Source organism: Pseudorca crassidens, chromosome 6, assembly GCF_039906515.1.
Source record: "Pseudorca crassidens isolate mPseCra1 chromosome 6, mPseCra1.hap1, whole genome shotgun sequence".
Taxonomy (NCBI): Eukaryota; Metazoa; Chordata; class Mammalia; order Artiodactyla; family Delphinidae; genus Pseudorca; species Pseudorca crassidens.
Genome location: NC_090301.1, coordinates 53,927,489 through 53,940,960, shown reverse-complemented (window position 1 = coordinate 53,940,960; position 13,472 = coordinate 53,927,489). Strand labels below are relative to the sequence as shown.

At 36.9% G+C, this 13,472-nt stretch overlaps 1 protein-coding gene across 5 annotated transcripts in view; it reads right to left on the bottom strand.

The window, feature by feature from the left end:
* SESTD1 (SEC14 and spectrin domain containing 1) overlaps positions 1-13,472 on the bottom strand; it is a 145,396-nt gene that overhangs the window by 10,790 nt on the left and 121,134 nt on the right. For all 5 annotated transcript variants that reach the window (XM_067741363.1, XM_067741360.1, XM_067741359.1 and 2 more), the window contains 7 exons: positions 11,979-12,173; positions 11,339-11,453; positions 9,725-9,884; positions 6,453-6,534; positions 5,230-5,352; positions 4,271-4,462; positions 1,654-1,775 (listed from right to left, as the gene is read on the bottom strand). In XM_067741363.1, coding sequence (XP_067597464.1) covers positions 1,654-1,775; positions 4,271-4,462; positions 5,230-5,352; positions 6,453-6,534; positions 9,725-9,884; positions 11,339-11,453; positions 11,979-12,173 — 989 coding nt within the window. The remainder of the gene's footprint in view (positions 1-1,653; positions 1,776-4,270; positions 4,463-5,229; positions 5,353-6,452; positions 6,535-9,724; positions 9,885-11,338; positions 11,454-11,978; positions 12,174-13,472) is intronic.

The following is a 13,472-nucleotide window of genomic DNA, read 5'->3' as shown; positions in this document are numbered from 1 at the left end:
TGACTTTAAGCTACTTCTGATTGTTCAAGTTTAGGTACGACTAGAGATTATCTAAGTACAGACTATGAATAGTATTTGTTCCTGGGCATAAAGTTATATCTTCTCAATATCAATTCCAAATAATCATTTGAAGTTCATGACACAGTAGTAGTGCCACTTACCATGTGTCACAATTGTTTTAAGTAGTTTATATACATTTAGCTCATTTAATTTCCTCGCTCTTGTAACCTGAGGAGGTATGGAAAATATATCCCTATTTTTATTTTTATTTATTTATTTTTTTGCGGTACGCAGGCCTCTCACTGTTGTGGCCTCTCCCATTGCGGAGCACAGGCTCCGGACGCGCAGGCTCAGCGGCCATGGCTCACAGGCCCAGCCGCTTCGCGGCATGTGGATCTTCCCGGACTGGGGCACGAACCCGTGTCCCCTGCATCGGCAGGCAGACTCTCAACCACTGCGCCACCAGGGAAGCCCCATATATCCCTATTTTTAGATGAGGGAATTGAGGCACAGAAAGGTTAAGTGGCTTGCCCAAGATGTCATAGCTCATAAGTGGCGGAGCTGAGATTTAAACCCAACAAATCTGGATCCAGAGTCCACAATCATACCCATTACACTCTGTTACAATGTAAGGATACCTGTATTCAATGGTTTGGTTTCTCTATTGTTTTATTTTTTATTTTTTTGCGGTACGCAGGCCTCTCACTGTTGCCGCCTCTCCCATTGCGGAGCACAGGCTCCGGACGCGCAGGCTCAGTGGCCATGGCTCACGGGCCCAGCCGCTCCACGGCATGTGGGATCTTCCCGGACCGGAGCACGAACCCGTGTCCCCTGCATCGGCAGGCGGACTCTCAACCACTGCGCCACCAGGGAAGCCCGCTCTATTGTTTTAATTCAACATCCTCTGGATTACTTCTAAATTATTTTTACTGAGAAGGTCTAGCTCCTTGTAGATAAAGCTCCTTCTGATTCATTTACTGGTCTGTTTATTTTCAAGAGGCTATTTCTTATTTTTATGATCAACTATTTGAAATGGAAAGGAATGTGAGAATCACGACCCCATCATTTTACAAATGAAGAAATTAGGACTCCATACAGCACAGTGAAAAGAGAATGGATCTGGTGCTAGACAGACCTGAAACTATATTCTAATTCCACTTAGAAGCTGTGAAATCCTGAGGACCTTACTTAACCTTTCTGAGCTTTAGTTTCTTCATTTGTGAATCAAAATAATCATACTGCTCTAGCCCTGGTCAAAAGTAATTAAGGTGAAGTGTTTAACTTGGGGCTTGGTATATATTTTAAGTTACTAAACATTAGTTCCCTCCCCGTCCCTTCCATGAATGAAGCCCAAAGTCACCAGCTCCTTACCACTAAAGTCAAGGCAAGAACCCAAGATGTCAACCTAGTCGATGATCTTTATTCTACAACAAGCTATCAAGAGCAATAAATTTGACAGCAGCAAGTACCAATTGCTACTATTGTTAAGAGCCCAGTATGGATTTCTTTTCATTTTAAACTAACCTTTTGTAGAAATTGAAAATGTGAACCAAAGCTAATTTACCAGGACTTTTAAGAAATAGACTTTCTTCTCTTGATATCCCTTTAAGACCTTACTGATAAAAACACAAATTGTAAGAACATGCACCATACCCATCGGGATAAACCACAGGAACAGTTAGTCTATCTAAAAGCGATTTCCCAACTGCTTCAATTTCATCAAATTGCTCCTCATCATTAATAGCTTCAGGCTCTTCTGGACAGTCTTGCAAAATCTACAACAAATAAAAATGCAACATCAATCAAGAGACACAGAAAAGGAATCAAGTTCATGCAAGTTTAGTAGATTGAAGGTGTTTTTGTTCTGTTCTTAGCATCTTCGTGTATGCCATTACAGAAGATTGATCAAAGCTGGCTCAAGAAATTCAAACAAAATGAAATACACAATCCCTACTAATAATATAACTGGAGTATGAAGAGGTTTATAGTGATTTCCAAGAAAAAAATAATACTAGACTACTATTTGGAATCTAAGCTCAAACTGTGCTTAAAAAGTAGTATTCTTTCATTCATTAAGTAACTATTTATTGAAAACTTACTTTATGTTTATGTAGCAGCTTGGGATATGAATGAGATACAGATTTTGACCTCAAAGAGCTTACAGACTTCAAAAATGAAAGAAAATATAAATACAGAACAACATATACTCAGAGTACAAACACATAACTGATGTGATTATCTAGCTAGAAACTTTATAGTTATTTTAAAAAGTGATCCACTGACCTGAGTTAAATGATGTAAGCAAACAAACAAAACGAAAATAACAACAAAAAAAGATGTAAATTGATTAAGGTTTTAATTCAAACATAGGAAGTTCTACAGTCCTTCATATTATTTTTCCTTAACTATTACCATTTAAATTTAAATGGTACAAAAGAAAATAAGGAAAGAAAGAAAAAAAATGCTGTGATTTGTAACAGTTAAGTCTACAAGTACAGACCCACACATAGTAGCCACTAAGTACATGTGGTTAGTGAGCTTTTGAAGTATGGCTAGTCCCAAATTGAGATGTTCTATGGGTCTAAGATACACTCCAGATTTAAAATAATAATACTAATTTTAAAAAATTACCTCCAAGAAAAAAACCTACAAAATTTGGGGCAGAAGAAACTATTTATTTTTACAACTTTTTTTGCATTATAGTTTACTTAATCCAATTATGTTTACTTCAGCATTACTCATAAAGGACATTTTCATATTGTAAAATTCTAGATTAAATTTAAATATTTTCCCAATCACTATCATTTGCTATACAAGTTGCTTATAGTTGTGGTTATATTTATGTTTACTGGTATAAAATACAACACACTCAAAAGAAAAATAACATCTGATAACAAAAGGCTTTACATAGGTTGGCACAATAAAATAACTTAAAGAGTTTATTACAAGCATGATAAAGGCCATGTACCAGAAGAAATAAGAATATTAATTTTCTATGAAAAAAAGTCTCAACCATATTCATTCTTACATAATTTCTTAAAGAGATCTAGGTTTTAAAATGTCCTTGCAGATACATTTTTAAAGCACGATCCTAAAAAGTTATCAGTGGTGTTAGAAATCAGGCCAGTGGTCACCCCGGGATGGGCAGCAGAAGCAGGGTGATTAAAAGAGGGTGGAGAGCCTCTGGGGTACTGGTAACGTTCTGTTGTTTGAATAGTGCACTGATTACACAGGCATGCTCACTCTATGAAAATTCAGTGAGCAGAACATTTGAGCTGTACACTTTTCTGTGTTAATACTATACTTCAATAAAAAGTTTTCATTAAAACAATCAGTAGATAAACAAGTCAAGCCATTTTATGTACTTCCATTCATCATCACCAGGCCCATTTTACACTAAAACACTAACCTGTGGAGTTCAGTGACCAGCTCAAAAAGAGTTAACTGTGGACATTTCCTAACAAATGTACTGCATAACACAGACAGAAACTGCTTGATTCCTGAGGTTCCTGGCAATTTCTCTTCTGTTCCACAGACTAAGGCTATCACATTTACATCTTAGGTTTCGCATATCTTAAATTGTATTGAACATTCCCTACATATAAACTGTGATCGTTAAGAGATCAAAACAAAGTTAACTACTTAGTAAGACTCCTCTTTGGAGTGGAAATATAAGGCTTGGGTGCTATAAATTTTCACTGTGCAGTTGAGAAAAAGGTTCTATTGAAAATTTGCCTGCATATTTCATTTTTGGTTTCTGGGACTAATGAATTCATTAAATAATAAATTCTAGAATGAATCTTTAAAGACAACACATTAAAAAAAAGTTATTTTTATCCTTACTCTCATAATTTTAGCTGGACAGTCTCTAAACATTATAAAAATCACAAATGACCTTTTAAAAAATTTATGACAATTAGTAGTAGTTGCCAAAGCAAAGTTTCCTTTCCTGGCATAATGAAACAGATGGGAGTCATGACACCTGAAAGAACAGACAGTACATTCTGGGCACCAGGTCTGGTGAAGAGAGACGTGCTGCTGAGAGAGGACTACTGGATAGTTTCAACTCCTCTAACCACAGTACTCTAGCACTGGTATGGCTTACTAAGAATCTGATTTGAACTTTCTAAGACAATACATTATATCTAAACAAGCTTTAAACAATGAAATTAATAAAAATTTTAAAAAAACAGACTAATAACAAAATTACAAGGTTAACACATTTTAAACGTACAAACACTACTGAAACTACATTTTTAAAAAAGCGAACCTTTTCAGCATTTGAGTGAAACGCAATAGCCATTTCCAGCCTATGTACCCTCTCTTCAGATGCTATTGTAAATTGTTTCCATACTCTGTTCAGTCGAGGAAGTGTATCCCCAGATGATCGAGAGGTGCAGCGCAAAGACTGGCACAGCACAACTGTGGCCTGTAGCAACTGTCTTCCATAGTCATAAGTGCTCTAAAAAAGAAAAAGTCAACATGAAATTATAATAAAAGAATTCTGAAAAGAGGGATGGGAAAGTGTGCAGGAGGACTGAGATTACAATTAAGTAACACTACTAGAAATCAATAATGAGTAAGTCCACTGGCACTTACTGCTACAAGTTGTCTGCATGCATAAATGATAAAGGGGAAGCAATACTTTCAGTTAATTTTTATTAAGTTGATTTTTTGTCTGGCTTCCCTCTCTTACTCTGTTTTCCCCACCTCGGTCTGCTCAACCATGACCCCCCACCCCACACACAAAAAAAAGGTTTGCTCCCTCATTGATCAAAATGAATGGGTGGCAAATGGGCACTTTATATTACATACAGGAAACCACACTGTTACAATGTGAACTCAATAGTTAGGGAAAATAAATTAAGATACTTTTCACATGCAAAAAAAAAATATCTGTGTTGCTATGCTAACACTAGTGAGATGCAGAAACTAGGGTTTGTCATTTACTGATTTACTTTCGTGAATGAACAGTTACTGCCTAAAAATGTCATAATATATACCATAAATCAGAGGAAGCATACAGAACCTGTATTCAGGAAAACATAAACCCTCTCAAGTTTATGCAGGCTAGTTTTGATTCACCGGCTGACATTTTCTTAGTTCTGTAATATTTCTGGATTAACGTAACCAATCTTCTTGGACTTGGAAGGTTAAGTTACATTACAATCATGCAGAAAGCTATGCAAACACATAGCTTGTAGAAAAGGAAGATAACCAGTTCTGCACCTGGGCAACATCAACAAATTTTCTATGCTTCTCCAGTAGAACTTTCGTTTCCTGAGCATCATCACCCAGTCTGATGTGGGTCTTAAGAAGAGCATCCAGAAGTTCACTTAGCCATTCTACTGCCTAAATGAAAATAAATAACAGTGAAGCTGGATTCATAACTCTTTATGTCTTATATCAAAACATCATATTTATATAAAGAAAGATTACTATCATGTGATTAATTAATCCATTAGTTATAACCTTAATAGCTTATTTCATTCAATGCCAAGCTACATGAATTAATGACCTCTCCTCCCACTCAAAATTTTTAAAAATCTAAAGACAAGACCTATTAAAGAGAAGCACTCATTTAAAATTAACATCGCATGATTTATACTAATAGAACATCATGTGTTTATGTAATATAATCTTATTGGAATCTCATTATAGATTTATGTTACTACTTAAAATCATAAGTTTCTTCTATGTCAAGCTGGAATCATGTTCTTTGATGCTAACTATACAAAGATAGCAAATTGTTTATCTAGCTGAAAAACCTTCTTGTGGGTTAAAAAGCGATAAGCTACACCAGGCTTCATCCTGGGATGTGTAACTGACAACCAAATCAACAGTAATAAATAATACATAATCCCAATTTCTAGCTCAATAGAGCATTTCATTGAGAAGATAAGTCAAATAAGACCAGTAAGGGCTTCCCTGGTGGTGCAGTAGTTAAGAATCCACTTGCCAATGCAGGAGACACGGATTCGAGCCCTGGTCCGGGAAGATCCCGCATGCCACGGAGCAACTAAGCCCATGCACCACAACTACTGAGCCTGCACTCTAGAGCCCACGCACCACAACTACTGAAGCCCGTGTGCCACAACTACTGAAGCCCACGCACCTAGAGCCCGTGCTCCACAACAAGAGAAGCCACCATAGTGAGAAACCCGTGCACTACAGCAAAGAGTAGGCCCCACTCGCCGCAACTAGAGAAAGCCCGCGTGCAGCAATGAAGACCCAACACAGCCAAAAATAAATTAATTAAAATAAATTTTAAAAAAATGAGACCAGTAAGGTAAGTGGGAATACAAAACTTTATTATTTTGACAGGATAAACTAGAATGTGACTTAATGAATTTACTTGCTTAGGACCATGAAAAGTACACTTTTGTTTATAGTTAGGTGAAATCAATCTTCTAAGAAAAGGCAAGTGCATAATGTGCCTGATTGATCTTTACCTGGGCAGCATCTTCTTCACATTTAAACAACTGCACCATCTGAAGCATCTTTAATCTTCGCACATCTACCATGTCTTCACATCTAATAAATCCAAACATAAATTTAGGACATTTCAGTTTTGTTGATAACTAGTATAACACCACCATCTGGCACACATGTTTTACAGTATACTAAAATACTCAGTTCTACACTATGGAGACTGTAACTATTTTGTATTGATTTGTAAGAATTTTAAGGATATCTGTATCTGTGTTATATCAAAACCTTAAAATACCTGAATGGTACTAAATCACAAACCCTTCTGAGTATAGTATGAATTCTGCAAAATACTGAAGCAAAGCACAAACACAGCAGTACACTAAAACCCGAAGCAATATCAACTGCCAATTAGCATTAAACAACCTTCAAAGATAAAAATGTAAAGTTTCTAAAATACTAGTTTAGAGAATGATGCTCCAAGGGAATAAAAACAATAAATAAAGCTTTTCATTACATTATACATTACCCAGAGTAATATTAAATTTTGAATTTAAAAAAACCTCCACCTATGTTCTTAAGAAAGAAAAAAAATTCTGTTGATCTCTGGGTGGAGAGAAACACAGAGTATTCTTAAATTTTACTGTGGTCTGCCTGGATAATATACAGATTACAATTTTAAGCTGACTTGATCTAGCTCAGCTCTGATCCCTTCATTTTGATTCCCTTCATTCCCATCCAATTCCATGAACTTTAGATGGGAAGGTGGAAACTCACTGCAGTACCAAATACCAATAACAAGCTACCCATGAGGCACTGGACTCCACTATAGTTAATATTCTTAAGGAAACTTGATAACAATAGGTAAGTCATTGTCACAAGGCTATTTTTTATAAGGATGCCCTCAACAAAAGCCCGTAACATATTGTTAAAATGCAACTTGGTTAAACAATTCTACACGGGACTGAAGGGAAGTAATCATGATAAGTATTTTTACAATTTGAAGCTAAAAGACAATGTAAGACACTTCAGTGATGAAGATGATATCATACACATATTCAACAAATATTGTCAGGTATGACTAATGTGCTTGAAAAGGATAAGACATGGTCGCTACTTTTAAGATGGTCTCATTTGGGGAGATGGACTTTTAAATAAACAATGTGATAAACACTACTGCGGAGCTGTATGAGAATAGGGAGGAACAAGTAACAAACTTGCCTTACAAATCTAAAAAGGTTTCCAAGGATAAGTACCCCTGAGTCTTAAAGAATAAGTAGGAATCCAGTCGGCAGAAAACAAGGAAAGACGTATTCTAAGTCATGGATGCATGAAATAGCATGATGCGTTCAGGAAAGTGAAAACAAGTGTGTGGTTTTGTAGAAAAATCAAAGGAGGTAAGATTATGCAGGATTGGATTATGAAGGGTCTCCTATACTATTCCAAGGAGACTGAACTTCATCTGAGAAAATAGGAAGTCACTGAGACGAGTTTATACAAGGAAGTTGGGGATTAGATGTGCGCTTTACAAAAGATTGTGCTCTTGCACAACAGACCGTAGACGAGCAATGCCAGGGCAGCAAGATCAGGTAGAATGAAGTGTTCATGATTCAGAGACAGCAGAACTTGGGCATCTGATTAGGCTGTAAGGGATGAGGAAGAGTAATGATTTTAATAAATCCTTGGGATAAATTCCAAGTTTGGTAGCTGATGGTATTTTTAACCTGGATAGGAAACTAAAGGAGAAGAGCAAGTTTTGGAGGAGAATGATTCTGATCTGTCCATATTAGTTTTTTTGAGTAGTGTATGGGTCATCCAGGTGGAGACATTCAGTAAGTAAGAGGAACTACGGGTCTAACATACAGAAGAGGGGTCTGGGTCAGAGTCATAACTACTCAATCATGGTCAATATTAAAGAAAGTCATTGAAGTAGTAGAGTGAGAAGAGAATTTGGCCTCAGAACAAACCCTGAAAGCAGAGAAATTAGCTAGAGGACAAGAAATCAGTGAAGAGAACCAAGAAGAAACAGAGTGCCAGGAGGAGACTCATGAGGGTGTTTTCAAAGAAGACAAGGTCGTCAGGAAGTTTCAAGAAGAAAGAAAAAGTCATTTGTGCCTAATTCTATTCAGAGTGGTCAAGCAATGTCAGGACCAAAAGTATCCCCTGAATTTTGAGCAAGATCAAGCATTTATTACACATGGCAATTACAAAGTCACTTGTGACATCAGTAAGAGTATGTCCAGTGAAATGGTGAGGGGAGAGGGGAGACCGAGAAGGGATGAAAAGTAACTAGAGGCAGTGAGGAAGTATGAGTGCAGATTAGACCATCAATGACAGCTGTCAGGAAGGAGAATTCTAGGGCTAGAAGACAAAGGGTTGAAGGTATATGCATGTGTGTAATTGTCTAATTTTTTTTTAATAGGAGAGATTTAAGCATTTAAATGAAAGGCAGGGATCAGAGTAGAGAATGGGAATTGATGGAGTGAGAAGATGATGGGGACACACGGCTTTGATAAGAGCAGACATATATCATCTTTGTGATGAGAATAAATAATGAAATGGATACGTTTGCAGATATGAGGAAAGAAGGAATTTCTAATGACTATTTTCTCTGTGATGTAAGGGAAGAGTTTCTGTGAGGTTTTTGTTGATGACCTTAGAATTTCTAAGTGTACAAAGCTTTCACACAACCATGCTAGCCTATATATACTAGCATATGTTAATTTAATCCTTTACTTTGCAATACTCTGCAATTGCTATTGCAAACTGAGTTTTCAAAGAACCCTTTAAATTCCTAGTTCTACATCAAAGGAAACTAAAAATCATCTTACCCAGAGTTTACTGTCTAATCCTTCTACAGCAAATATGAGAACAATGGATGCATGAAAATTTCTGAAACGTTTAGATGAAGAAACACATCAATGTAAATGATAGATTTAATAGCAACTCTAAACTAAATGAAAATGGAAAAGCAAAATTCTCCAAAAAGAGTTTTCTTAAAAGATAGACGAGTCATAGGCTACACTGGGGATATGGAATGTGATGTACTTGAGTGGAACCGAAAATTTTACCACTGAGTAAAAAGGGAAAATGTACGCATTAATTGAACAAACTGCCATTATTTGTTAGTACAATTATATACAATAATCACTACATTCACCAAAAACCTACTACATGCCTACTATATAACAGGTAAGAATTTTTACTTTGTATGGAAAATATAATTACATCACTTCTCATTTTAATTAATATTAGGTTGTCTTAGCAAAAATTAACATGAACAGTCAAACTTTGCCTTTGTTTCCTAAGCTGCATATCTTCCATCACTCCTTGTATGTGGTCCACATTTTCTTTATTTTCAATGGTTACATCCTTTCCATAGGCCCAGGATGCCTGATTGGAGATCTGATCCAGAAGACCTTGACCTTTTTCACGCAAACCTTGCAATCCTACATCTAAAACAAAAGTTATTATATTTAATCTCTTAAACCAGAGAAGCTTTCCCTCCCTTAAGTAAATCCTCTCAGCAGATACTGTACTTGGATTCCAAGTATAACAACTTTGTACATTAAGCTACTTTGGGATGGAGGCCTCTGAATATTTCGATCAATAAAACCCCTTTAAATGTGGCTCAAACTGGAGCTCCCTCTCATTCAAATTCTCCCTAAAGAGAATTTCCAAAAGGTGAATTTCCATAGATAACAATTACTTTTCAAAACTGCAAATAGGAAGTGTGAGAATTTCTATTTTGATAAGATTTTCCATTTTTTCCTTTCTGTTTTTATGTAGTCCAATTTTTAGGAGAACAAGGCAAATATTCTGTTCAAAAAATATATGAGTTACAAGACATTAAAACATTCAAGCAATGTATTCTCACTGTAAAAGGACACTGAACATTTTGAGTACAGGCGCTGTCCAGCTTACACCCAACGAGAAGCAACACTAAGGATATGTTTACAAGACTCTAAATTAGGTACATATACCAGAATTCTTTTAGCATTTTTAAAAGAAAAATATGGTTTAAGAAAACTTGTGACATTTTGAAATAAATTTCATTTGGCATATTAAATACTAAACATGTATTCCTCATATCATCTGTTAAAAATAACGAAGACTGTAAGCAAGTAAAATGCCAATACAAACGTGATTTTTCAAACCCATTCCCTCAAGTCCTTTTCAAAATTAATTAAATTGGTTCAATCACATGTCACCATTTTCCACTAAATATCTGCCTTAAGTTACTGCTTTCCTCTCCTCCATTCTCCTTTGCCCTCCTGTCCCACTCAATACAACTCCCCTCCCATTTTCACATCCACTATCCACCTCTCCCAGTCACGTCTTAGGGAAATTCACTGTATTTCCTACTGTAGTAAAATGTAAAAAGCCTTGGTGTCAAGTAAGGGTACTAGCTTAATGAAATTGGACCATCCTCTCCTTGGAGAGTATGTCACCTCGGCAGTATTCCCAGTTTGGAGAAACAAATGCACAGAACCAAACCAACTATTTTTTCACAAGGTTAGGATATAGCAACAACAAAAATCATTGCATAAAACACAGTCTGGGGCATACAGGGTTTACCACAGAACACTTCACAGCTAATTACAGTTTATGCATGCACTACAAATAACTGTTCATAGAATATGCAAGACATAGCACCTGTAGATTCGGCTGCGTAAACAAGAAAGGCTAAAGGCCCTGTGAAGGAAGGGTGACTGACCAACAATGAAAAATAAACACTGTAGCATAAATTACACCCTTTAAGGGGATAAAGCCTTTTTTATACCAATTTTTCCTATGGTCCCTGTTAATAATTATAATTAGATCAGTATAAGTTGACTTGTCTAACCATGGTAGTGATAGTTTTTAAAAAAAGAACCCTTATGTTTCAGCATTTTTAAAATCTGCTTACCAACACTTTTCAGCTTCTCTTCAAGCAGTTTTAAAGTTTGCTGAATCGATGCTCCATCAGCTGGTGCTACATCTACGCACAACATCCCTAATAAGCCATCCAACTGCTGAGACAACTAAAGCAGAGGGACACCAAAGAGATAACCCTGATGTAATCAGCATCTAAAGTGTTTAATGATTAATGAGGTTTATATCTAATGAGGTTATCACAATTATACTTGAAAAAGACTCTGCTGTTAAAAGACAAGGACAAATAATTAGAATACATGTTATCTGAATGACAGAACACACAGATGCATGCACCAGGAAGACAAAGTATGTCCAGGTCAGCAGAATGTTAAAAAGTATTGAAACTTCCATTTCAATCTATGTTATAAAGCATGAAGACTGAAAAAACTATCCAAATGAAATTATCTAAGAGGTTGGGACACTCTATTTAGACAAAAAAAAAAAAAGTTTAGTTGCATGCAGAATGACTTAAAATTTTTTTAAAAATCAAAGAAGTGTATCTTATTTCCCCCACCAGTAAATTTTACTGTTCCAGAAAAATAATTAGGAGACATGCAAACCTGCAAAAATGATGTGCAGATAAGTATTCAGATAATTTGAAGAAAAGAAAAGCAATCAGAGTAGACACTTACATCTTGGGCAACACCATGAAATTCAAGAGCTGCTTGTAAGAGATTCTGCCTAAATTCCAGCTGACTGGCCTGTCGATAACAAACATCACTAAGTTGTTGCTGCAGCGACTTCAGTTCCACAAGATCTTCCTCATCCCCAGCATTTAAGAGTGCTGCAATTTGCTGATTAAGTTCCACATAAACTGCAAACCATTCCTGTAATATAGAGGTTGTAAAGTAAATTAAGGATCAAATCAGTTCCTGAAGAATACCTTACATTTTACAATATCTCCAGATATACTAAGTAACATATATGAGAGTTTTCTAAAGCAAAATTATTTAAATTGAGGACGAAAAGTCCCCAGCGCCCAAATCCTTCCACTGCGATCCCTGGAATTCACTCCTGCCAATAGCAGGATCTATTTGCTCATCCTGGCCTCTAAATGTCCCCTTCTCTTCCCTGTTGTGTGTGAAACCTGTCACCCTCAGAGGAAGCAGTTAGCTCTGCAGCCCTTCTGATGGCTGTTTTTGCTTGTACAGCCAACCTACCACAAGCCTGGAAGTGGGGGAGATGGCTGCCTCACTCCTCATTACTCTTTCCAAACCATTTCTTCTGCTCCTTCTCTCAAAAACCACATCTCCAATGAAATGCATGTAGTCGGATTACATCCTGCCAACGTTTTCTGTTGCAGGGCCTCATCTCAGAGCTAGCAGACTTCCCTGAACTTCCTCTCAGTGCCAGACTTCTTCCTGACTTCCACTGTGTAGACATCCAATCAACACTGAACTAAGTCTTAGTTCCTTGACTCCCTCCCTCACTTCCAACCATCCTGTCCTCACCCCACCTCAGCTACCTACTCCAACAGACACAAAATTCTGTCATTATCATATACTACTATACAGCCCCCGAATCTTAATTTCAAGAATCCCATTCTCTGATCACCAGTTGCTGACTCTCCAATTCACATCCTTGAGTATGCCTGCTCCTACAGCCCCATGAGGTCCACCAATCCATTGATCTCAGCATGTTCTACTGTCCAGCACTCAGGAGCCTCAGGTCCTCCCTTCTACCCTTTGTCAGAGGCTATAACCACCTCCCAGGGCACAACCCATGCTCATGTCCTGCTCTCCTTCCTTCCATCAGATTCACCCGTCAAAAAAGAAGAACAGATGCAGAAAAAGCATCCATTTATGAGAAAAACTCTCCAGAAAGTGGGCACAGAGGAGACAAACCTCAGCATAATAAAGGCCATATATGAAAAACTCACAGCTAACATCATACTCAATGGTGAAAAGCTGAAAGCATTTCCTCTGAGATCAAGAACAAGACAAGGATGCTCATTCTCACCACTTATATTCAAAACAGTTTGGAAGTCCTAGCCACAGCAATCAGAGAAGAAAAAGAAATAAAAGGAATCCAAATTGGAAAAGAAGAAGTAAAACTGTCACTGTTTGCAGGTGACATGATACTATACATAGACTATCCTAAGGACACCACCAGAAAACTACTAGAGC